The sequence below is a fragment of the Bombina bombina genome, chromosome 1, assembly GCF_027579735.1.
Source record: "Bombina bombina isolate aBomBom1 chromosome 1, aBomBom1.pri, whole genome shotgun sequence".
In the NCBI taxonomy this organism is placed as follows: Eukaryota; Metazoa; Chordata; class Amphibia; order Anura; family Bombinatoridae; genus Bombina; species Bombina bombina.
The window spans coordinates 457,076,422-457,103,746 of NC_069499.1; the positions used below are offsets into that span (position 1 = coordinate 457,076,422).

Here is a 27,325-nt window from a genome sequence, read left to right on the forward strand (position 1 = left end):
ATACCAACATTACAGTGTTATCACCAATGTACGTTAAAAAACGATTAAACATGCCAGCAAACGTTTTAAAACACATTTTTATAAGAGTATGTATCTCTATTAATAAGCCTGATACCAGTCGCTATCGCTGCATTTAAGGCTTTACTTACATTACTTCGGTATCAGCAGTATTTTCTTAGTCAATTCCATTCCTAGAAAAATATTTTACTGCACATACCTTATCTGCAGGAAAACCTGCACGCCATTCCCCCTCTGAAGTACCTCACTCCTCAGAATGTGTGAGAACAGCAAATGGATCTTAGTTACGTCTGCTAAGATCATAGAAAAACGCAGGCAGATTCTTCTTCCAAATACTGCCTGAGATAAACAGCACACTCCGGTGCCATTTAAAAATAACAAACTTTTGATTGAAGAATAAACTAAGTAGAAAGCACCACAGACTCTCACGACCTCCTATCTATGTTGAGGCTTGCAAGAGAATGACTGAATATGGCAGTTAGGGGAGGAGCTATATAGCAGCTTTGCTGTGGGTGGACTCTTGCAGCTTCCTGTTGGGAAGGAGAATATATTCCATAAGTAATGGATGATCCGTGGACTGGATACACTTAACAAGAGAAAACAAGTACGTGTGATTCATAAAAGTGGTTCTCTCAGCTTTGAGTTATTGAGTTCTAAGATGATTATAAAAGCAGACTGGCATATACTGCGAACACATCATAGTTGGGTTGAAGTAAAATCCTACATCTGGAGTAACTGCTTCTGCTAACTAACATTGAGGAATAAGCTCACATGGTGACAGGGGGAGAAGCAAGGAACATTGCAAAAGGGAAAGGTGTTAATCCAGAGCTGTAGGTGGTAGATGATGATGCTCAGAATGTTATTCACTTAAAGGGATACGAAACCCAAAATATTTATTTCATGATTCAGATAGAGAATACAATTTTAAGCAACATTCCAATGTTCTACTATTATCTAATTTGTTTCATTCTTTATATATACTTTGTTGAAGAAATAGCAATTCACATGGGTGAGCCAATTACATGAGGCATCTATGTGCAGCCACCAACCAGCAGCTACTGAGCCTGTTTATATATGATTTTCAGCAAAGGATATCAAGAGAATGAAGCAATTAAGATGATAGTTGTAAAGCTGTTTAAAATTGCATGCTTTTTCTAAATCAAGAAACAAAAGTTTGGGTTTCATGTCCCTTTAACTCCTCCAGTGCCTGCCCCTGTTATACTGCAGAACAGCAAACTATGCAAGAGAAGTCCCTAAGTATAGAAATAATGTTAACCAAGTACTTTATAGTACAGGAGCAGGTATGTGAATATATGAATACATTAAGAAATATTTTGCAGTGTTTTGTTATGTTGCCTTAATGATAACAAATAAATAATACCTTATATAAATCTCTTTACTGTTTGCAAATTCTGCTTGTTTCCTGATATATTCCTTCCTCAAAATAAAGTCTTACCTTATATTAAGCTGTAAATAGCCTCCTGCACCCCTTTCTATGTCATGTAGTAGGAATGGTAAAAAAGTTATTTTGAAATGAATATTGTTTCTGGACAGTTTGAAATGGCTGCCAAGCTCCACCCACTGATGACATCACAATCTGGGCTGCATATTGCTTCCAATCACAAACGGCTCACTAGTTGGATTCAACAGACTGCTAATGCTATTCAGCAGAGTGCCTAGATGCAGCCCAGATCGTGATGTCATCAGTGGGTGGTGCTTGACAGTCATTTCAAACTGGCCAGAAACAATAGTCATTTAAAATAACTGTTTTACCATTCTTGCTACATGATATAGAAAGGGGTGCAGGAGGCTATTTGCAGCTTAATCTAATGTAAGACTTTAAGATGACTAAGGTTTAGACTGTCCCTTTAACATTATTAAACTTGGCTAGATATAACATCTGACATACTGCACAATAATGCTGAACTATTTCAAATATTTGAATATGTCCTTTTTAAAACATCTAAATGAAAATACTTTGTTCTGCAATGGAATTTAGATGCACTACTTTGATATTTTTTTAAAAAATATATCAGAATTAAAATGTACATCAGAATGAACCGTAATAACATGTTTATCTCTAGTACTAACTCAAATATTTTATTTATTCTGGAACTAAAGCTAGTTTTCTAATCATACATACTGCATTAATATTTAATCTACTGGAAACAAAGATAGGGGAAACAATGACATTTTGTTTATTGCTTTGACTAATAAAGCATTAGCCAGATGCTGAATATCATAGACATCAAACAACAGTGATTATTTTAGTCTCATTTAGAATTTAAAACAAGCTAAGCAGAAAGCCGTAATTTTCACCTTAAGTATAAAGTTCTCCTCTGGTTGCAGGTGGAGCTCTGCAATGGATTGTCGCACCATCTGTTCCATCTTCACGTCCCTCTTCCTTGGAACATCCAGCAATGGAAATAAGTCATTGATTAGACCAAGAAAAATTGTAACATCATTGGTTACAATCTTAGGAAGATTAAAGTCTCTAAGGGCTCTCATCAAAACCTGAAAAAAGAGCAACTCAATAATTATATATAATAATTACCGGCCATAATACAATGAATAAAATTAGCAAACATTATGATAAAGGCATACTTAGATAATTATAACACATATGGCTTGTTAAACTCAATCTGTTTCTTGTGCACACTGAATCACTTCAACAATCATTTTTTCATCATAGAAAAAAGTTTCTAAGAAAATGTTCATCATCTTCGTTTATTCAATAGCAGAATAAAATATCACATTATAAAATAGCCAGCATTAGTTGGTTTAAAATTCACCAATTACTACATAGCTATTTACATAGTTGCCTTTTTATTATTAACACTGAATAATGTACATATCATTTGAGTATATTGAGCAAGAACTAATAATATTAATAATAATAATAATAATAATAATAAAAAATCCCTGGAACATTTTAAGAAAGACAACCAGCATCTATCTGCTGTAAATGAATTGATCATTGCAAGTAAGCAAAATTGACTTTTTTTTTTTAATCAAATCACTAAATTCATTATAGGTAATTTTATCTTTAATAAATGTATTAATAATTAAATCACAAATTATGCTGGTACAAATATTTTTTTCTTTACCTACACATTTTATGTAATTATGTGTAGGGATGTACATTTTCTTATTTTTCATACACCAACTAATTACTACAAATAATTTCTTATTTTTCATACACCAGCGTATACAAACACTTTATAAAAAAATAATTCCAATATATTTTTTTTCTTTATTAACTTTTTATTGAATGTTCAATAAACAGGTTACAAAACAATGTAGATTATTCAAATTTTCATGAATTTAACTGCATCTGGTACAACACCAATTCCGAAAAAGTTGGGACAGTATGGAAAACACAAAAAAATCAAACAAAAAGAGTCATTTGAAAATTAATTTCACCCTGTACTATATTGAAAACACATTATTTGATGTTTTACTTAAATGTGTTTTTTTTAAATATACACTCATTTCAAATCTGATGACTGTAACACATAGTAACACAGTAAACGAGGTTGAAAAAAGACTGAGTTCAACTTAAATGTATCTAAATATACTTACAAAAGCTACAGTTTAACTTAAATTAATCCCATTAAAAAGTGACCCATTTAACACAATCATATCCCTGAATTCTGTTTCTAGCCAGAAATTTATCTAAACCATTTTTAAATATATCTAAGGTATTGGCATTCACTACCTCCTTTTACAGCCTTAAATTGTGTCCTCTGGTCACAAAAAAATATTGAAATAAACAGAACTTCTGCCATCTCTGTATATGGGCCTTGAATATATTTATATAAAGTAATCATGTCACCTTTCAAGTGCCTTTTTTCTAGAGAAAACAGACCAAGTTTGGCTAGCCTCTCCTCATAGCTTAAATTCACCATTCCCCTTAAAAAGCCCTTCTCTGAACTTTTTCTAAGATCCCATTGCCTTTTTTGAGATCGGTCCTCAGAACTGCAATCATATACTTAAGGTGAGGTATTACCAGGGATTAATATAGTGACAAATTCCAAAAAAAGTTGGGACAGGGGCAATTTTGGACTAATAGCGATGTGACAAGTTAAAGTAAGAAGGTGATGTGAAACAGGTGAGTCAATCATTTAATCATAGTATATAAGGAGCCTCCAAAAAAGTCCTAGTTCTTCAAGAGCAAGGATGGGTCGAGGCTCGCCAATCTGCCAACAGATGTGTCCGCAAATAATCCAACACTTTGAGAACTATATTCCCCAAAGACAAATCGGTAGGATTTTGGGCATCTCACCTTCTACAGTGCACAATATAAATAAAAGTAGACATGTGCGTTTCGTTTCGTCTGATTTTTGGCCGATTCGGAGATTTTGAATGCATCTGAATTTCCGAATCGGTACCATAACTAAAATCCCGAAAAATTAAAAAAATGAATAAATCAGTTTCCGTTATTCATATTTGGAATTTTTCATTGTTCTAATCTAAACCTCAGTTCCCCTACACAAACTAAATCACTAAATAAAGTTATTAACCCCTAAACTACCGTTTCCCGACACTAACTAAATCACTAAATAAAGCTATTAACCCCTAAACCACTGTTGCATTCCTATTGACTGAAAAATGTAAATCAGCCAATATTAATGAGAGCTGCTTAAATCCTCTTGGCTAATTTAAATAGACAATAGGATTTAAGCAGCTCTAATTCCTATTGGCTGATTTGAATCAGCCAATAGGAATGAGAGCTGCTTAAATCCTATTGGCTGTTCAAATCAGTCAATAGGATTTAAGCAGCTCTAATTCCTGTTGGATGATTTAAATTTTTCAGCCAATAGGAATGCAACTGTACCCAATATAAAAGGGGTACCTTGCATTGAATACTCAGTGTGCGGGGACAATCGCATGAAGAGGACCTCCACGTCAGAACGATGGACCTCCAACTCCGTGCATCAACCTCTCCGCCTCCGCAGGTATGAAGAAGATGCCGGTCCAGTAATGGATGAAGATGGAGCCGCCTGGGTGAAAATGCTTCACTGCTGGGATGAAGATTGTTCGCCGGACTTCAACAACTGTGAAAACCAATTTTGGGGTTAGTGTTAGGTTGTTTGTTTGATTTTTTGGGGTGTTTTTTTTTTAGATTAGGTTTTTTTTATTTTAATGGGCCGAAAAAGAGCTGAATGCCCATACAAATGCCCTTTTCAGGGCAATGGGTAGATTAGTTTTATTTTTATTTTGTGGGTTTGGGGGGTGGGGGTTTGTAATGTTAGGGGGTGTTTGTTTTTATTTTTTTGCAAAAGAGCTGTTAACTTTAGGGCAATGCCCTACAAAAAGGCCATTTTAAGGGCCCTTGGTAGATAATTATAGATTAGTTTTTTTTTTCTTTTGGGGTGTTTTTTTTTTTCTTTTCAAAACAGGGTATTAGAATAGGAATCATTTTTATTATTTTGAATAATTTCGTTTTTTATTTTTTTTATGGTATTTTTTTTTACTTTTTATAATTTAGTGTTTATTATTTTTTGTAATTGTAGTTTTAATTTTTTAGTAATCTTAGGTTTTTTTATTTTTAGTAATGTTAGGTTTTTTATTTTTAGTAATGTTAGGTTTTATTAGTGTAAGCTTAGGTTTTATTTTTATTTCACAGGTAAGTTTGTATTTATTTTTAAATAGGTAGTTAGTTAATAATTGTAACTTTAATTTAGGTCTATTTTAGTTATGGTAAAGTTAGGGGGTGTTAGGTTTAGGGGGTTAATATAGTTTAATTTAGGTTGTTGCGATGTGTGCGCCGGCGATTTAAGGGTTAGTGTCGGCGATGTCGGGGAACGATAGTTTAGGGGTTAATAGGTTTAGTTAGTGTTGGTGACGTTGGGAACAGCGGTTTAAGGAATAATTGGTTTCGTTAGTGTCGGCAATGTTTGGGAACTGCAGTTTAGGGGTTAATAGGTTTAGTTAGTATCGGTGATGTCGGGGAACTGCGGTTTAGGTGTTAATAGCTTTATTTAGTGATTTAGTTAGTGTCGGCGATGTCGGGGAACTGCGGTTTAGGGGTTAATAGGTTTAGGTAGTGTTGGCGATGCGGGGGCGGCGGTTTAAGGTTAATAGGGTTAGTTAGTATTGACTATGTGGGGGGACGGCAGTTTAATTAATGCAGAAAGATATGTATACATTTTGGAGCAACATATGCTGCCATCCAGACGTCGTCTTTTTCAGGGATGTACCTGCATTTTTCAGCAGGACAACGCCAAACCACATTCTGCCCGGATTACAAGTGCATGGTTACGTAAGCAGAGAGTGCGATTGCTAGCATGGCCTGCCTTCCGTCCTGATCTGTCTCCGAATAAGAATGTGTGGCTTATTATGAAGTGCAAAATAAGGCAATGAAGGCTCTGTACAGTTGCGCAGCTGAAGACATGTATAATGGATGAATGAATGTCTTCAGAGAAAAGGTGATGTACACAGTGGTAAACAGTCGAATGACCCAACTTTTTTAGAGTGTGTTGCAGTCATCAGATTTGAAATTAATGTATATTTTAAAAAATAAATTGAAGGGGGGGGACTTCCGGGTGGCGGCCATGATAGGCTGCTTTTTTCCACACTGCTCCTGCATCCTATCTATCTCTACTTGAAATAACTTTCTAAACAGCTTTAATAATAGCTAACCATACAGATCATTAAACAGTTTGAGAACCTGCATCTGACGAGCCTAACATCGACAAAATATCTGCAGTTTTGAGCTCCCGGAGCAGCTTGGAAGGTTGAGGCCTTTTTATTATACCCCCCGGCGAGGCACACCAGGGCCTTGTCGTTAAGTGGCACAGAGTGTCAAATACAAGCGGCACATAGTGCTGAATATAAGCAGTGATATCTCGCAGGACACTTATCCAGTAAGACGCAATACTTCGGCAACAAGATCATAGCATATCTTACTCCTAGCTGAAGCCTACTACCAAACCTCTGATATGGAGCTTCCCCCAAACTTTCTGGAAGAACTACGAGCCCTGCTTGCTTCTCACCATGCGGCCTTGGAGGATAAACTTTCCGCAGCTTTTACCCGCAGCAGCGTCCGGCTGGCCCACATACCTACCCAGTCTGAAACCTACGTGAGTGGAGGTGGTGGTGGTGGCGACGCTTTGGGGCCCCAGCGTCCACGCCCTACCCCTGAAGTATCAGTAAGAGCCTGGGAATCGCCGGCCGCGGAAGCGGCATTACAGCATGCTATAGCGGAGGAGCAAAGACAAGCGGCCACATTGGAGAGCTCTCCTAAATACTTTCAAGCTCTCAATGCTGTTTTGGAAGAACCTTGGTCGGACATACCACGAAATCGAGACGGAGCAGTGGGGAGCTTTCCGGTGCTTTCAGCCAAGAAACAGGATTGTGCCTGTGATGGCCAGGGTCTCCATGCTGTGCTCTTTTTTTCAGCGTTGTCACAGCAATTTATGCCCCTCTGCAATACAGGGCACCCTTGGCTAGTTCTGTTTTGCCCGCTTCTCAACAAGATCTCATTGCCTCAAAGTTGGGATCCAGGCGGGCTGTTTGCCCTTCATGTCCGTACCTCTTGGCTCGCTTGTGAAGCTCTGGCGACTAACTGGACAATGTGAGTTAACAAAGGTGCTCAAATAGTGCCATTCCTATTATATGTGACCCCTTTACTTTGACATTAGGACTTTGACATTATATTATTTGGGGTTGAGAAGGAACCCACCGGCGGATTACCGAGCCAATATCTGTCTTTCAGCTTGTATTACACACAGAATCTAAAAGTCTGTTTACTTTTGCAAAAGTTAATTTGCGGTTTTCAAATGTGTACTTTGGACCTCACTTTGTTTTTCTTCTTATTATTATTAGACAAGTACTAGTTTAACTTAACTTCTAACTTTTAGTATTCAACATATTAAATCTGCATGTACTGACTCTGAGATTTCAACCTGTACCCTACCCTGTTTTTCCCTCATTGAAGAATCAATATGTTATAGCCGTTAAATGAACATCACAACTAATGCTACCTAATATCGTTTGTATTGAATAGAATAATATGTTGCTCTACATTCACACTATTGAGGAATTGTGTGCAGGCTGGACCTGCTCTAGTGTTATAGACCACTATATTTTCACTCTGCAATGGCATATGAGTCATATTTTAGGGAAAGACAACAATCTCATCTGGTGGGTACTATAGATTGTGTATACTTTGCTAATTTTGTTCATTCTGGCATTTGAATGTGTATGCTCTGTATTGCTAGTTGGCCACTGCATCCTGTCCCACTTATAGCATTTAATTGAGATCAGTATTTAAATTTTGAGTTGTTTCAGAAATGAGGTGGGGGGTATATCTCACACAATACAAAATTACTCTTATACTGGTTTATAATGCACAGTTATAATGCACAGTTTGGGGCAATCAAACATAAGGCTTATCCTTTCAGTCATATACATAAATAATTTTGCTCTTTATTCCCATTCTATAACTTTTGGGGAGCTCTCCTGAATAGCTACTAGGATCTTTGTTGGTAGGTTTTATGTTACTCACTATCCCTGCACAGATTTATAAGTATGCACACCTTATAGCATGGCGTCTTTATTAATCATTCTAGTTCTTTATATAAATAAACTCAATACTTAAAAAACTGAGGTAAACAGAATAAGATCCATGAGTGGTCTTCTCAATTGCAGGTAGCCTCCTATTGCAGCAAAAATCCCATTTGGTCAGGGGTCCAAAAGTGGCCCTTTAAATAATAGAGGGGGCTTAATCTTTTCAATGGCATGTCTGACTTACATAATATTGTAAGCGTTTTTTATCTTTTGTTATCTTATTAGTTGATCATATTAATAACACTTGTATTTACATCATACCTACTGTATATTCAGCCCTGTATTATATTTCTAGTGATGATATTCATGGAATGTTTTAATGCTATATCTGTATGCCAAATCTTACCTCAATAAAAAAAATATTTAAAAAAAAAAAAAAATTGAAGATACACAGTAGGCAAAAACACACACAGGGTGTTTTAAGCCAAACTGGTATCTATAAGAGGCGCCAATAGCATATACTGAGTAAATTTGTTAAGTAAATTTGTTAGATGAATCTAAAATCTATTCAACTATATAAATATATGATCAGATATATTGTAGTAATAGTAATGATAAGAGCTCCCTAATATAGGTATATAACAGTTTGTACAAAAAACTGATTTTACAAAAATCTATAGGAAGCTCTATATAATATAAGAAATATAGTAACAATAATGTCAATACAGACTTATTCAATGTAGCAAATACAAATGTAAAAATGTCATGTGAAGACAAAAACTCCAAATAATATAATATATGTAAATGGTAGTAGGAACAATGTCCTATAACATGAGACTTGTCCAATCACAGGAATTTCCACAATTCTAGGCAGCTACTCTGATGTGTCACGCCACAACACAATGAAGATAGATAATTATTATTATTATTATCATTTATTTGTATAGCGCCGCCAAATTCCATAGCGCTGGGTACAATGATAGGGGTATACAATGACAAAGATTTGTGATACAATACAAAACATAACAAGACTAAACAAATCTAGCACAGGAGGAAGAGGGCCCTGCTCCGGAGAGCTCACAGTCTATAGGTTTAGGGTGCAGAGACATAAGGTTGGGGTAGCTTGTTACATCGGTTGTATTTGCAGCAGTGAGTCAGGCAGTTCATGTACATGTATTAGCTTGGTTCGGATGCGGGATGGAGGAGAGATGGTAAGCCTCTCTGAATAGGTAGATCTATAATACACAAATTAGAGGGCGCCACATAGTGCAAATCAAGCAGGAAACCAATTTGATCTTATATACAGGTGAAATCCTACTCACGTTGTAGAAAGCACAGATGTGCAATAAGGCAATCCGGAACCAATGGGTCGTCCGGTAGATACTTTGGCACACACTTGGGATTGGTGATATCCTCGTCCCACCCAGAGGGAGTCTAGATATAGTCCTTAGTTTCACAGGGATTGCCAGGCAGCAGTCAAAGAGAGAAAATGACTCCCAGAAGGCACAATGGCAAAGGAATAACAACCAAAGAAATATGCAGCAGCAGGAGGAATGGATAATTAAAATTTAATAAAAATTTAAAACACAGGCAACGCGTTTCTCCATGTCACAGCATGGTTTCACAGAGAAACACGTTGCCTGTGTTTTAAATTTTTATTAAATTTTAATTATCCATTCCTCCTGCTGCTGCATATTTCTTTGGCTGTTATTCCGTTACCATTGTGCCTTCTGGGAGTCATTTTCTCTCTTTGACTGCTGCCTGGCAATCCCCGTGATACTAAGGACTATATCTAGACTCCCTCTGGGTGGGACGAGGATTTCACCAATCCCAAGTGTGTGCCAAAGTGTCTACTGGATGACCCATTGGTTCCGGTTCGCCTTATTGCACATCTGTGCTTTCTACAACATGAGTAGGATTTCACCTGTATATAAGATCAAATTGGTTTCCTGCCTGATCTGCACTATGTCGCGCCCTCTAATTTGTGTATTATATATTTTAAAAAATACCTTAACTTTGATAAATGAAAGCCGTTTTTTAAAAAAATACTATTAAAAACAGGGGCACTTTCATCAAAGTTTACAAAGCAGCTGTTTTGATTAAAAACTTACCTCTCTTCTTTGCACAGCCAGAGCAGCTTCCCCCACCCGGAGATCCTCTCTTCACACATCATCAATAACTAATTCAGCTTCCTCCAATCATGGCTTTCCCCCCAGGGTAGTCATTGCCTGAGGCCATGCCGTGATTGGAGGAAGCTAGATTAGTCATTGATGACGTATGAAGAGAGGATTTCCGAGTGGGGGAAGCTGCTCTGGGTATGAAAAAAACAAAGGTAAGTTTTTAATCAAAACGGCTGCCTTCTAAACTTTGATGAATGAAAGTGCCCCTGTTTTAATAGTATTTAAAAAAAACGGACTTTCATTCATCAAAGTTTGCCTTCACTTTAAATTCATAAAGTAAATCACCAAATAATGTGTTAATAATGTGTTTTCAATATAGTACATGGTAAATTGAATTTTCAAATGACATTTATTTATTTATTCTTTTTGCATTTTCTATACTGTCCCAACTTTTTCGGAATTGGGGTTGTACATTAAAAGCATATAATAGCATATAATAGTTTTATCATAATAATGGTGATAAAAAGTAATGCATACACACCTGCTCTTCAGGCCTACTCTTGTCTTCCCGTTTTAAAGATCCTGCTACAACCAATACTGACTTTATAGCTCTGAGACCCCAATCATAATGATCCTGCCATAAAGAATAAAACAACAACTTAATATCTAAAAAAAGCATGCACTTTCTCCCTAGCACAATGGTGCTAATTGTTGCAGAGACTGTTGCCATTTTGGGTTAATGCAAACACAGGGCCCTGAGCCTACCTCAGATGTAAATATTCTAATACAAGTAGATTGGAAAGTTTGTAAAAAAAAAAAAATGTAAACTATGTCTGAAACATAAAGGTTAAAGGGACGTAGAACCTTAATGTGTTTTGTGATTTAGATAGAATTGACAGCTAGCAGCCTGAAGTGCACTGCTGATCCTGAGTCTGCCGAACATAATGGGGCATATGTATCAAGCTCCGTATGGAGCTTGATGCCCGTGTTTCTGGCGAGTCATCAGACTCGCCAGAAACAGCAGTTATGAAGCAGCGGTCACAAAGACCGCTGCTCCATAACCTGTCCGCCTGCTTGGGGCAGGTGGACACACATCACAACAATACAACCTGATCGAGTACGATCGGGTTGATTGACACCCCCCTGATGGCGGCCTATTGGCCGCGAGTCTGCAGGGGGTGGCGTTGCACCAGCAGCTCTTGTGAGCTGCTGGTGCAATGATGAATACGGCGAGCGTATTGCTCGCTGTATTCAGTGAAGTCTGGCGGACCTGATCCGCACTGGCGGATCAGGTCCGCCAGACTTTCATAACTAGAGGCCTATGTGCTCTTTCTGAATCGTGAAAGTTTCATTTTAATTTTCATTTTAAGTTTCACTTCCATGCACCTTTTAGTAAATACACATAAACAAAATTATAAGTATTAATATACATAATATTAGCAACATATTAACACTATCTAATAAAATAATATTGCACATAAAGAGCTCAAAGATAGGAGATCTCAGGTGTTAGAGAAAAAAAAAGGCAGGCAAATGGCTTTAACATTGAGACACATACATATACATGTCTAAAGATGAATATGTACAGTATATGTATGTATATATATATATATATGTGTGTATATGTATATATATATTGACAAATCTTTACTGAACTGAACTGAATATATTCCTCTAATTAACCGTAAAAGCATTTCCACTATATCACTAGCCGGCTAGCAACATTCTTTTTGTGTGAGGGGCCCATGTGTCTTGTGTGTTTGTCCTGTCTGTCCATATGCATATTTATTTATTTATTTATGGAGTTGTATTCATATACGTATGTAGAGTTTTAGATTTTTATGATTACATTAAATTTAATATTTTTTGCATATTACCCGAGTTGTCTCTATATATCACTATAGATAGTGAGTGTGCTTTACCTCTGGTCTTTTGGATGTACCATATTTTGAGTCATCCACTTTCCTTTTGCAATTATTGTACCCAGAATGCACCTCTTATATACAATACTATCTAACAAGATTGTTTGAATACTTATATCTATTTGATTAGAGTTGAGCTAGCCTCTTGGCTTTTTTTTTTATATAAACACACACACACACACATATATATATATATATATATATATATATATATATATATATATATATATATATATATATATATATATATATATATATATGTGCATTATAGCCAAAGTCCAAAATAAACTTTCATGATTCAAAAAGGGCATGTCATTTTAAACAACTTCCCATTTTACTTTTATCACCAATTTTGCTTTGTTCTCTTGATATACTTAGTTGAAAGCTAAACCTAGGTAGGCTCATATGCTAATTTCTAAGACCTTGAAGGCCGCCTCTTATGTGAATGCATTTTGACAGGTTTTCATCACTAGAGGTCGTTAGTTCATGTGTGTCATATAGATAACATTGAGCTCACACATGTGAAGTACCTAGGAGTAAGCACTGACTGGCTAAATTGCAAGTCTGTCAAAAAAACTGAAATAAAGGGGCAGTTTGCAGAGGCTTAGATACAAGGTAATCACAGAGGTAAAAAGCGTATTATTATAACTATATTGGTTATGCAAAACTAGAAAAATCTATACTATAACGCATCCGTCGGAGTCACCAATTGCGTACGCATCCTCAAAGGAATATTGGCTGCGCGAGGCAGCCAAAAGAATGTTGGCTGCGTGCGCAGCCAAAAGAATCCACCTAGATGCAGCAAAGCTGCTTCCCGGTGGATTCCAAAAATGGCAGGGTGGTGAAAGAATCCACCGCAGGTGGATTCTTTCACCACCCTGCCATTTTCAGAATCCACCTGGATGCAGCATAGGCAAACCCGAAGCCTTTAAAAAAAAAAAACGTGCAACCGCCCGCAAGAAATAAATAAAAAACACGTAACCGCCCGCACGAAGTATAACAAAAAAAACCTAACCTCCTGCACTAAGTATTAGCAAACACCGAAACCGCAAACCCCCACATCGCAAAATAATAAAGTAATTAACCCCTAATCCAGAAATAACATAATTAAAATATTAACCCCTTAACCGCCAACCCCCCACATTGCAATAAACCTAATTAACCTATTAACCCCTAAACTGACAAACCCCCACATCGCAATAAACCGAATTAACCGATTAACCCCTAAACCGACAAACCCCCACATCGCAATAAACCTGATTAACCTATTAACCCCTAAACCAACAAACCCCCACTTCGCAATAAACCTAATTAACCTATTAACTCCTAAACCGCCAACCCCTCACAATGCAAAAAACTAATTTAATAATTAAGCCCCCTAACCTAACACCCCCTAAATTAACCCCAATACTAAGTTACACTTAAATAAAACCTAACATTAAATTACAAAACAAAATAACTCTTTCATGATTCAGATAGAGCATGAAATTTTAAGAAACTTCCTAATTTACTTCTATTATCATTTTTTCTTCGTTCTCTTGCTATCTTTATTTTAAAAGCAGGAATGTAAATCTTAGCAGCCAGTCCATTTTAGGTTCAGCACCATGGATAGTGCTTGCTTATTGGAGGCTTACATCTACCCACCAATAAGCAAGTATAACCCAGGCTCTCAACCAAAAATGGGCCGGCTCCTATGCATCATATTCCTGCTTTTGAAATAAAGATAGCAAGAGAACGAAGAAAAATTGATAATAGGAGTAAATTAGAAAGTTGCTTAAAATTTCATGCTCTATCTGAATCATGAACGAAAAAATTTGGGTTCAGTGTCCCTTTAACTACCCATTGCCCCTAAAGGGGCATTTGTATGGGCATTGCCCATAAAAGGGCATTCAGCTCATTTCAAGCCCATTGAATCCCTAATTTAAAAAAAAAAAAGGTCCGGCGGAGAAGATGATGGAGCCGCCTGGAAGAAGACCTTCTCCGCCGGACTTCAGGAACAGCGAGTACCTATTTGGGGCTTAGTCTTAGACTTTTTTTTTAATTTTTGGGGTGGCTTTTTTTTTATTTTGGGAGGTTTGGTGGGTGGGGGGTTTTACTGTTAGGGGGTAATTGGTAATTTGTTTAGGTAAAAAAGATGTTTAACTTAGGGCAATGCCCTACAAAAGCCCTTTTAAGAGTTATTGGTAGTTTAGTATTAGATTAGGGGGTGTTTTCATATTTGGTTGGATTTTTTTATACGGATATTAGTTTAGGTTTAAGTTTTTTTTGTTTGTTTTTTTTTTCTGTAATTTTACATTTTTTATTTTGTGTAATTTTAGCTTTGGGGTTTGTAGTTTTTTTCTAAATAGACTGCCCTCTTGGCAGGCTTATCGCCTAGTGGGTAATAAAGGGATTATCTATCTTTGTAAACAACATAAATTCTGGTGTTGACTGTCATGATAAAATATATATTTATACAATATTCATATTTAATTAAGATTTGAACAATGTATTTACAGTGTGTTATAAAATGTTATTTATATAAAAAAGAAACATTGTCAGATTGTCTTTTTTATTTTTATTTCATTAAATACCATCTTCTCATGGGTATATCTATATCACCTGTTTAGAAAGGAGCTGACGACATAAAGTATATAGACTTATGAATTTCCTTGCAAGCATTCTGGCATCAACAAACCCCTCTGCTACCAACATTATTTCACATATTAGTTCAAAGTCTGGAATCACCATGGCACATGGACTGTAAAACAGAGAATAAGGATAATAATTAGTGAATACAGTATTTAGAATAGTTACAGATTTTCCCCATTATAAATTATTGTTAACTATAAGTATTGGTAAATAATTGTAAGTAACAGCTGGTAGGTTTTGAAAATGGAGGCAGTAGGGGTGAGTTGCTATTGAGGGCTGTATAGTTGAGATATAAAAGTTTACATTTGCTATTGGGCTAATGTGACTGCAATAGAGGAGCAATAAAAGATGAAAAGTTATTGAGGGAAAAAGGTTCACAGAGACATTTAGAATACAATGTATTAAAGGGATAGTCAACACCCGTGGTAACTAAAGGCCATACCATAGATCCGGAATAGAAGATGCAGCTACACTGCATCGATGTTGATGAGCTCTAACGGTATTTGAGTAATCACCGAAAATACATTGGCTTATTCCTTGAAAATATGGTTGTCAAACTCCTCCCCCTCCATCCCCTTCGCTGATGTTTTCAGATGCTCGTTCATTTTTCAAAGGGTGATGGTTCTGTTTTGATAATGTGCATGCTCATTATCTTCTGCACGCTCGCAAACCGAGGATGTCATTGCAATTAGAGAATTCAATTAAAAAGAAGGTTTATACGTAATAGTGGGGGGAGTTTGGCAGCCATATTTTTAAGGAATAAACCTATGTATTTTTGGTGATTACTCAAATACTGTTAGAGCTCATCAACATCGATCCAGTGTAGCTGCATCTTCTATTCCGGATCTATGGTATGGCCTTAAGTTACCGCGGGTGTTGACTGTCCCTTTAATGATAATTTATTGAAATGTAGGGAGATTTGAAGGGAGTTGCAGTAGTTATCGGGATCTCAATCAATCCACAGCTCTTATTAAAAAAAAACAACAGCAAAAAAATACATTTTAGTAAGCAGTTATTGCCAAAATAATGAATAACAGCAAATCAATGTTTTGGGTTATCCACCATTAGTCATGACATAAATTATATCATTCACAATATCTCTTTATATTACAACTTAAAACCAACAAGTTCTGGGTTACATCATATGATTACTATTACATAATTTTACTATCACATACCATTCATTATGCCACCAAGTCATCCTAAATACACACCTCCCTATGCACTTAAGGGGCATCCTTTCTCATTATGTACACAAAGGTGGACAACTCTATTATAAAAATAGAGACATCCTAATCCTTATTCATTTCATTAGGTATTAACCCTTTCCAGGCCTATGTCGGAATATATCCAACAAAGGGTTTTACCACTTGCTGTCCAATGATGGATATATTCCAACATGACTTTTTGCTTTTGAATTGCACAGCTAAATAGCGACTTCTAGCGATTACTTGCTGAACTTGCTATTTAACTCTGCATTTCAAAAGTATGGGGTGGTAAGATGGTGCTACCGATATATAGTGGAATCAATTACTCTCTGCTCTCATTTGCAGAGGATTGAAGGTGCCAGAGCCCCAGGAGGATGACAAGATGCTGCCATTGTCTCCTACATGGAGCTATTTCCTCTACGGACCCTTGTTGCCCGAGCAGCATTGCGGTGAAGCAGAGCTGTGCATTCTGCAGACATCTGACACATTCTACAGCACACACCACCTGAAAGGTCTGGATGGCCGAGTCCAGTGTCCGGTGCTGTGAGGATACACCTGTCATCAGTGTGATGTAGATCCAGCGTGACTGAGTGCATACCGTGCAATACTGCCCCCAGTAGATGCTCATGGCCAATACACGGGCTGCTCTTTTTCCTGCTGAATTAAATAAAATCTACTGGGGCACTATGTAAAAATTTATTGGACCAGAAAGGGTTAATGCATTTAATATTGATGTCCAATATCCAATATAATTCCCTCCTTTTCCTTGTTAACTCCCTGTTTCCCCCTCTTCTTGGCATCTTGATCTGGTCAATAACCTTCCATCTTAACTTAACTTAAATACATTCCTTCCAAGAAATGTGCAGATACTGAAGCATCCAGATTCTTACATCTTAATTTAGACTTATGTACCCAAATACAAACTTGTGCCATCCATGTAGTCTCTCCAATATAGCTCTTGGAACATGGGCATTTGATTAAATAAACCTCATAACTAGGCTCCCAAGTAAAATAATATTTTACATCATACACTTTGCCAAATCTGGGATGTACAAATGTAGCACCCTTAATCATGGAGTTGCAAATAGAACACCCCAAACAAGGATAACAACCAACATTTTTATCAGTAATATAACAATCTAAAAATATCCTTAGGTATTTTATTCACCTCCTCAATCTCCTTATTAATCACATGCAGCTAGATTACAAGTGGTGCGGTATGGCTTTTAACGCTGAAAAAAATGGCCATTCCAGCGTAATGGCTAGGAACGCATATTGCGAGTTGTGACGGTATAACTATACTGCAAGCATTTTAGCCTGTAACGCAACATCCATTTTGCACTCAAAAAAAATGATGTTTTTGTGTGGGATTTTTATAGCGCCGGTATTACAGGTTGTGCAGTCCGGCTAAAAAGCTTGTGTTACAGCAAACACTTTTTAAAACGTTTAACCCCTAATCTGCTGCCCACCCACATTGCGACTATTAGAAAAACCTAATAACCCCTAATCTGCCACCTACACACTTCACCAACACTATTTAAATATATTAACCCCTAATCCGCTGCTCCCCAACATCGCCGCCACTATAATAAAGTTATTAACCCCTAAACCTCCGGCCTCCCACATCACTGCCACTATAATAAAGTTATTAACCCCTAAACCTCCGGCCTCCTACATCGCCGCCAATAAATAAACCTATTAACCCCTAAACCGCTGGCCCCCAACATCGCAAAACACTAAATTAAACTATTAACCCCTAAACCTAACAGCCTCCTAACTTTAAATTAAAATTACAATATAACTAAATTTAAATAAATAAAAACTTACCTGTGAAATAAAAATAAACCTAACATTAAACTATAAATTAACCTAACTATTCTAATAAAATAAAAAAAATACTACCAATTAAACAATCTAAATTACAAATTTAAAAAAACCTAACACTACGAAAAAATTTAAAAATCTAAAATTACAAAAAATAATAAAGACTAAATTACGAAAAATAAACACTAAGCTTACAAAAAATAATAAATTAAATTATCAAAAATAAAAACAATTAAACCTAATCTAATAGCCCTATAAGAATAAAAAAGCCCCCCAAAATAAAAACATCCTCTAGCCTACAATAATCTACCAATAGCCCTTAAAAGGGCCTTTTGTAAGGCATTGCCCTAAGTTAAACAGATCCTTTACCTGTAAACAAATAAAAAGTCCCCCCATCAGTAAAACCCACCCCTCAACCAACTCCCCAAAATAAAAAAACCTAACTCTAAAAAAAACATAAGCTACCCATTGCCCCTAAAGGAGCATGTGTATGGGCATTGCCCTTAAAAGGTCATTCTGCTCTTTTTCACTGCCCTTAAAAGTGCATTCATCCATCTCGGGGACGTCTTCTATCTTCATCCCGGCGGCACGTAGCGGAGCCATCCTGGAAGTCCTGGGTGTTCTGGTTTATTAGCAATAACCTGCATCTTAGATATGTACACAATATAAAGTATTTGCATGTTCACCACAGGTCAGTGAATTATAGCCATCCTATATTCCTAGACATAGGGCTCCATGTACTAAGCCGTCAATTCATCCGTCATTGTAGACGCGGATAAACTCGCCGTTACTCGCCGCGGGCGAAATGGTGTCCGCTGTCGCTATGTACTAATATTCCCCCAATAAATAGACAAGTCTAGCCCGCCGCGAGCAGTTGCGGATTGTTGATAAATTTGACGCCTCGCTCGCCGCGACTAAGCTGATGGTACTTAACTTTTAGTTGAATTGTCTGGCCAATTATTAACACGTGACATGCAAGGTGTCACGAACATCATAGTAGTCGCGGGAATAGAATTTTGCTCCTATAAAAGTTCAACTTATCTAAACAACTTTATTATTGTTCAAAATTTTTTGAAGAGTGATAACAGAGCGTTATTTTTGTAATATTTATTTACAATTTGGATATGGCTTCATCTGGATCTGATAATATATAAATATTAATATAAAAATAATTATAAAGATTGACAACTAACAATACAAATTTAAATAGATTACTCTTTAATTACAGTCGACAAATTGGGCGCAATTTATGTACATGGAAATGAGAGACAAATTAGACGCCAGTTATGCTGTAAGTACAATGCTGATATTACTGCCTTTTATATATGTCTAGACTGGCGTCTAGATTGACTTTCCTATTGTTTTGTACCTTGCCCGCCACCTAAAAGGTGGCGAGGCAAAAATAGCGAGGTGGGAGCGGAAATTGTAGCGAGCGGACAAATAGATTTTTTAGTACATTCGTTTTTTGGCGAGTTGGTGGTCAAATGTGTCTAATTACAGTGAAAAATGGAGCAGTAGCGAGGTTTGGCGGATAAGTACGCTCGCAATTTTAAAGATGCGAGTTTTAACACAATTGACGGCTTTGTACATATCAGTTTGCGAGTTTTGACGCGAGATTTGTTGCGGGTAGCTCGCTGACTGCTTAGTACATGGAGCCCATAGTCTATTGTTACAAACACATTTAAACTTTTACTACCTTGTATTTTTTTTTTAGATTTGTTTTGATTATATTATTACCGAAATAGGGCTTTGACATTTTCTGGAAGTTCTGCTCTGCCAGCATATCCTGGATTAAGAGTAATAAAGATTCCAATTGTTGGTTTAAATTCGATAATCTCTCCCAAAAAATGAAATCTGAAAGATTAAAACAAAAAGAAGTAAAAATTTGTATTAGGAAAGTGATAAACGTTTTTTTTGTTGTTTAAAGCAATTAAGACAATCAGGAACCAAAATATTTTGCTACTTTCTCTTCTTACTGCAGCAGTGCAGGATTTACATATTTTATTTGCCTAATGCAGAAAGTCTACTTATATAGACAGCACATATTGTTACCCTAGTGGAGGATTTCTTACACTCCTCACTGGTATTACAGAAATATCAGAACCATCCGCCAAGCGAGGAGGGAATATATATATATATATATATATATATATATATATATATATATATATATATATATATATATATATATGTATATATATATTTAGGGGTAAATATTTCCAGTAGCTCACTAGCCATTGGTGAGTAGAAATTTATAGGTGGCGAGTGAAAGTTAGTGAATGTTGAGTCTGAAGTCGGGTGGCATGTTGTAAGCAGCAAAGTTGGAACATTGTATTTGCAGAATGTAAATTCCTATTGCAGTGGGCTAAAACTATTATCTTAAGGGATATTATATATCCATGAAAGTGCAAGGACATGTTATTCCTCTAGGGCTGTAGGGACCCCATTAGTGCTTAGACTGTTACTTCTGAGACGGTAAATAGGGGCAGAGAGAGAGAGATTGAAGAGAAAGAGTGAAACTGGAGAAGAAGGTAGAGTTAAGAGAGAATGGAGAAAAAAGATACACTTTCCAATTTACTTCCATCAAATTTTGCACAGTCTTTTTATATACACACTTTCTGAGGAACAAGCTCCTACTGAGCATGTGCACAAGCTTACAGGGTATATGTATACTAGTGTGATTGGCTAATGTCTGTCACATGATACAGGGGGCTGGAAAATGGGAGAAAAAATAATATTACTTGAAAAAAATCTACTGCTTTTTTGAAATTCAGAGTAGGTGTTATTGTCTTGTCTTTTTATTATGCACGTGTTAATTATGCAATTCTACTGCATTGAGTGGTTTTTTAATTCTGCCATATAAATTTGTGAAACCAGTCTTGTTTGTTTTCTTCACAGGAAAACCAGAGTTGAATGTCAGATTCATAGATGACAATGCATGTTACAATAGTTAACATCTAAGATCAGCTAACTATGCGATCATGTAGAAAAGTAAAAAACAGAATTTATGCTTACCTGATAAATTACTGTCTCCAACGGTGTGTCCGGTCTACGGCGTCATCCTTACTTGTGGGAATATCTCTTCCCCAACAGGAAATGGCAAAGAGTCCCAGCAAAGCTGGCCATATAGTCCCTCCTAGGCTCCGCCCACCCCAGTCATTCGACCGACGGACAGGAGGAAAAAATAGGAGAAACCATAGGGTGCCGTGGTGACTGTAGTTAGAGAAAATAATTCGTCCAACCTGATTAAAAAACCAGGGCGGGCCGTGGACTGGACACACCGTTGGAGAAAGTAATTTATCAGGTAAGCATAAATTCTGTTTTCTCCAACATTGGTGTGTCCGGTCCACGGCGTCATCCTTACTTGTGGGAACCAATACCAAAGCTTTAGGACACGGATGAAGGGAGGGAGCAAATCAGGTTACCTAAACGGAAGGTACCACGGCTTGCAAAACCTTTCTCCCAAAAATAGCCTCCGAAGAAGCAAAAGTATCAAATTTGTAAAATTTGGCAAAAGTGTGCAGTGAAGACCAAGTCGCTGCCTTACATATCTGATCAACAGAAGCCTCGTTATTGAAGGCCCATGTGGAAGCCACAGCCCTAGTGGAGTGAGATGTGATTCTTTCAGGAGGCTGCCATCCAGCAGTCTCATAAGCCAATCGGATGATGCTTTTAAGCCAAAAGGAAAGAGAGGTAGAAGTTGCTTTTTGACCTCTCCTTTTACCAGAATAGACGACAAACAGAGAAGATGTTTGTCTGAAGTCTTTTGTAGCTTCTAAGTAGAATTTTAGAGCACGGACTACATCTAAATTATGTAGCAAACGTTCCTTCTTTGAAACTGGATTCGGACACAAAGAAGGTACAACTATCTCCTGGTTAATATTTTTGTTGGAAACAACCTTTGGAAGAAAACCAGGCTTAGTACGCAAAACGACCTTATCTGAATGGAACACCAGATAGGGCGGAGTACACTGCAGAGCAGATAACTCAGAAACTCTTCTAGCAGAAGAAATAGCAACCAAAAACAAAACTTTCCAAGATAACAACTTAATATCTATGGAATGTAAAAGTTCAAACGGAACCCCTTGAAGAACAGAAAGAACTAGATTTAAACTCCAGGGAGGAGTCAAAGGTCTGTAAACAGGCTTGATCCTAACCAGAGCCTGAACAAATGCTTGAACATCTGGCACAGCTGCCAGTTGTTTGTGTAGTAAGACAGATAAAGCAAAAATCTGTCCCTTTAGAGAACTTGCAGATAATCCTTTATCCAAACCTTCTTGTAGATAGGAAAGGATCTTAGGAATTTTTATCTTATTCCATGGGAATCCCTTGGATTCACACCAGCAGAAATATCTTTTCCATATTTTATGGTAAATCTTTCTAGTTACCGGTTTTCTTGAACCAGAGTATCTATCACAGAATCTGAAAACCCACGCTTTGATAGAATAAAGCGTTCAATCTCCAAGCCATCAGCTGGAGGGAGACCAGATTTGGATGTTCGAATGGACCCTGAACAAGAAGGTCCTGTCTCAAAGGTAGCTTCCATGGTGGAACCGATGACATATTCACCAGGTCTGCATACCAAGTCCTGCGTGGCCACGCAGGAGCTATCAAGATCACCAAGGCCCTCTCCTGTTTGATCCTGGCTACCAGCCTGGGAATGAGAGGAAACAGTGGAAACACATAAGCTAGGTTGAAGGTCCAAGGCGCTACTAGTGCATCCACTAGAGTCGCCTTGGGATCCCTGGATCTGGACCCGTAGCAAGGAACCTTGAAGTTCTGACGGGATGCCATCAGATCCATATCTGGAATGCCCCATAGTTGAGTCAACTGGGCAAAGATCTCCGGGTGGAGTTCCCACTCCCCCGGATGGAATGTCTGACGACTCAAGTAATCCGCTTCCCAGTTTTCCACACCTGGAATGTGGATCGCAGATAGATGGCAGGAGTGATCCTTCGCCCATTGTACTATTTTGGTCACTCTTTCATCGCCAGGGAACTCCTTGTTCCCCCCTGATGATTGATATACGCAACAGTCGTCATGTTGTCTGATTGGAATCTTATGAATCTGGCCTTTGCTAGCTGAGGCCAAGCCCTGAGAGCATTGAATATCGCTCTTAGTTCCAGAATGTTTATCGGGAGAAGAGACTTTTCCCGAGACCATAGTCCCTGAGCTTTCAGGGATTCCCAGACCGCGCCCCAGCCTAATAGACTGGCGTCGGTCGTGACGATGACCCACTCTGGTCTGCGGAAGCTCATTCCCTGGGATAGGTGGTCCAGGGTTAGCCACCAACAGAGTGAATCTCTGGTCTTCTGATCTACTTGAATCACTGGAGACAAGTCTGTATAGTCCCCATTCCACTGTTTCAGCATGCACAGTTGTAATGGTCTTAGATGAATTCGCGCAAAAGGAACTATGTCCATTGCTGCAACCATCAACCCTACTACTTCCATGCACTGAGCTATGGAAGGACGTGGAACAGAATGAAGAACTTGACAAGCACTTAGAAGTTTTGACTTTCTGACATCTGTCAGAAAAATTCTCATTTCTAAGGAATCTATTATTGTTCCCAAAAAGGGAACTCTTGTCGACGGAGACAGAGAACTTTTTTCTATGTTCACCTTCCATCCGTGAGATCTGAGAAAGGCCAGAATGATGTCTGTATGAGCCTTTGCTTTTGAAAGGGACGACGCTTGTATTAGAATGTCGTCCAAGTATGGTACTACTGCAATGCCCCTCGGTCTTAGAACCGCTAGAAGGGACCCGAGTACCTTTGTGAAAATCCTTGGAGCAGTGGCTAACCCGAATGGGAGGGCCACAAACTGGTAATGTTTGTCCAGAAAGGCGAACCTTAGGAACTGATGATGTTCTTTGTGGATAGGAATATGTAGGTACGCATCCTTTATATCCACGGTAGTCATAAATTGACCCTCCTGGATAGTAGGTAGAATCGTTCGAATGGTTTCCATTTTGAACGATGGAACCCTTAGAAATTTGTTTAGGATCTTTAAATCCAGAATTGGTCTGAAGGTTCCCTCTTTTTTGGGAACTACGAACAGATTTGAGTAAAATCCCATTCCTTGTTCCGTCATTGGAACTGGGTATATCACTCCCATCTGTAACAGGTCTTCTACACAATGTAAGAACGCCTGTCTCTTTATTTGGTTTGAGGATAAGTGAGACATGTGGAACCTTCCCCTTGGGGGTAGTTCCTTGAATTCCAGAAGATAACCCTGAGAAACTATTTCTAGCGTCCAGGGATCCTGAACATCTCTTGCCCAAGCCTGAGCAAAGAGAGAGAGTCTACCCCCCACTAGATCCCGTCCCGGATCGGGAGCTACTCCTTCATGCTGTTTTGTTAGCAGTGGCAGGCTTCTTGGCCTGCTTACCCTTGTTCCAGCCTTGCATCGGTTTCCAGGCTGGTTTGGTCTGTGAGGCATTACCCTCTTGCTTAGAGGATGCAGAATTAGAGGCCGGTCCGTTCCTGAAATTACGAAAGGAACGAAAATTAGACTTATTCTTGGCTTTGAAAGGCCTATCTTGTGGAAGGGCGTGGCCCTTTCCCCTAGTGATGTCTGAGATAATCTCTTTCAATTCTGGCCCAAAGAGAGTTTTACCCTTGAAGGGGATATTAAGCAATTTTGTCTTGGATGATACATCCGCTGACAAAGACTTTAGCCAAAGCGCTCTGCGCGCCACAATTGCAAACCCTGAATTTTTCGCCGCTAATCTAGCTAATTGCAAAGCGGCATCTAAAATAAAAGAGTTAGCCAACTTAAGTGCGTGAACTCTGTCCATAACCTCCTCATATGGAGTCTCTCTACTGAGCGACTTTTCTAGTTCCTCGAACCAGAACCACGCTGCTGTAGTGACAGGAACAATGCACAAAATGGGTTGAAGAAGGTAACCTTGCTGTACAAAAATCTTTTTAAGCAAACCCTCCAATTTTTTATCCATAGGATCTTTGAAAGCACAATTATCCTCGATAGGAATAGTAGTGCGCTTGTTTAGAGTATAAACTGCCCCCTCGACCTTAGGGACTGTCTGCCATAAGTCCTTTCTGAGGTCGACCATAGGAAATAATTTCTTAAATATAGGAGGGGGAACAAAAGGTATGCCGGGCTTCTCCCACTCCTTATTCACTATGTCCGCCACCCACTTGGGTATAGGAAAAGCGTCGGGGTGCACCGGAACCTCTAGGAACTTGTCCATCTTGCATAATTTTTCTGGAATGACCAGGTTGTCACAATCTTCCAGAGTAGATAACACCTCCTTAAGCAGTGCGTGGAGATGCTCTAATTTAAATTTAAATGTCACAACATCAGGTTCAGCCTGTTGAGAAATTTTTCCTGAATCTGAAATTTCCCCATCTGACAAAACCTCCCTCATGGCCCCTTCAGATTGGTGTGAGGGTATGACAGAACAATTATCATCAGCGCCCTCCTGCTCCTCAGTGTTTAAAACAGAGCAATCGCGCTTTCTTTGATATGCAGGCATTTTGGATAAAATATTTGCTATGGAGTTATCCATTACTGCCGTCAATTGTTGCATGGTAATAAGCATTGGCGCGCTAGAAGTACTAGGGGCCTCCTGCGTGGGCAAAACTGGTGTAGACACAGAAGGAGATGATGTAGAACCATGTCTACTCCCTTCATCTGAGGAATCATCTTGGGCAATTTCATTATCTGTGGCAGTACTGTCCTTACTTTGTTTGGACGCTATGGCACAATTATCACACAATTTTGAAGGGGGAGACACATTGACTTTCATACATATAGAACATAGCTTATCTGAAGGTACAGACATGTTAAACAGGCTTAAACTTGTCAATAAAGCACAAAAAACGTTTTAAAACAAAACCGTTACTGTCTCTTTAAATTTTAAACAGAGCACACTTTATTACTGAATATGTGAAAAAGTATGAAGGAATTGTTCAAAATTTACCAAAATTTCACCACAGTGTCTTAAAGCATTAAAGGTATTGCACACCAATTTTCAGAGCTTTAACTCTTAAAATAACGAAACCGGAGCCGGTTACAGTTTTAACCCCACTACAGTCCCAGCTACAGCCTTTGCTGCGACTTTACCAAGCCCAGAGGGGAATACGATACCAAATGACGCCTTCTAGAAACTTTTCCAACTATCTTCAGATCCTCGCACATGCATCTGCATGTCTTGCTCTCAAAAACAACTGCGCAGTAATGGCGCGAAAATGAGGCTCAGCCTACAACTGGGAAGGCCCTTCCTGACTGGAAAAGGTGTCTAACATAGTGCCTGATGTTAAAAAACGTTCCCCAAGTTTATAAGTGTGAAATACCAGCATAAACATGTATAAAATGCCCAAATAAAGCAATCGATTTTGCCCATAAAAGTGTCTACCAGTTTTATAGCCCATATTAAGCCCTTTATTCTGCTTGAGACTAAGAAAATGGCTTACCGGTCCCCATGAGGGGAAATGACAGCCTTCCAGCATTACACAGTCTTGTTAGAAATATGGCTAGTCATACCTTAAGCAGAAAAGTCTGCTAACTGTTTCCCCCAACTGAAGTTACTTCATCTCAACAGTCCTATGTGGAAACAGCAAAGGATTTTAGTTACTGTCTGCTAAAATCATCTTCCTCTCACAAACAGAATTCTTCATCTTTTTCTGTTTCAGAGTAAATAGTACATACCAGCACTATTTTAAAATAACAAACTCTTGATAGTAGAATAAAAAACTACAACTAAACACCACATACTCTTAACCATCTCCGTGGAGATGTTGCCTGTGCAACGGCAAAGAGAATGACTGGGGTGGGCGGAGCCTAGGAGGGACTATATGGCCAGCTTTGCTGGGACTCTTTGCCATTTCCTGTTGGGGAAGAGATATTCCCACAAGTAAGGATGACGCCGTGGACCGGACACACCAATGTTGGAGAAAACAAATAATCCCTGCAATAGATCTGATACTTTATTCACACAGCTTTTTGTATCATGCCACTCAGCATCTATTTTCTTTAGGGAATTTTCTGTAGTAGAAGTATTTCAAGCCAAAATACTACCAAACAAAATATTTTAAAAGGCACCAAGCAGGGTGTACATCATTAAA

At 38.1% G+C, this 27,325-nt stretch overlaps 1 protein-coding gene across 1 annotated transcript in view; it reads right to left on the minus strand.

Annotated features, from left to right (window-relative positions):
- LOC128658546 (dynein axonemal heavy chain 11-like) overlaps positions 1-27,325 on the minus strand; it is a 1,692,686-nt gene that overhangs the window by 857,265 nt on the left and 808,096 nt on the right. Inside the window, 4 exon segments of the mRNA XM_053712841.1 lie at positions 2,338-2,532; positions 11,194-11,286; positions 15,176-15,314; positions 19,975-20,091. Coding sequence (XP_053568816.1) covers positions 2,338-2,532; positions 11,194-11,286; positions 15,176-15,314; positions 19,975-20,091 — 544 coding nt within the window.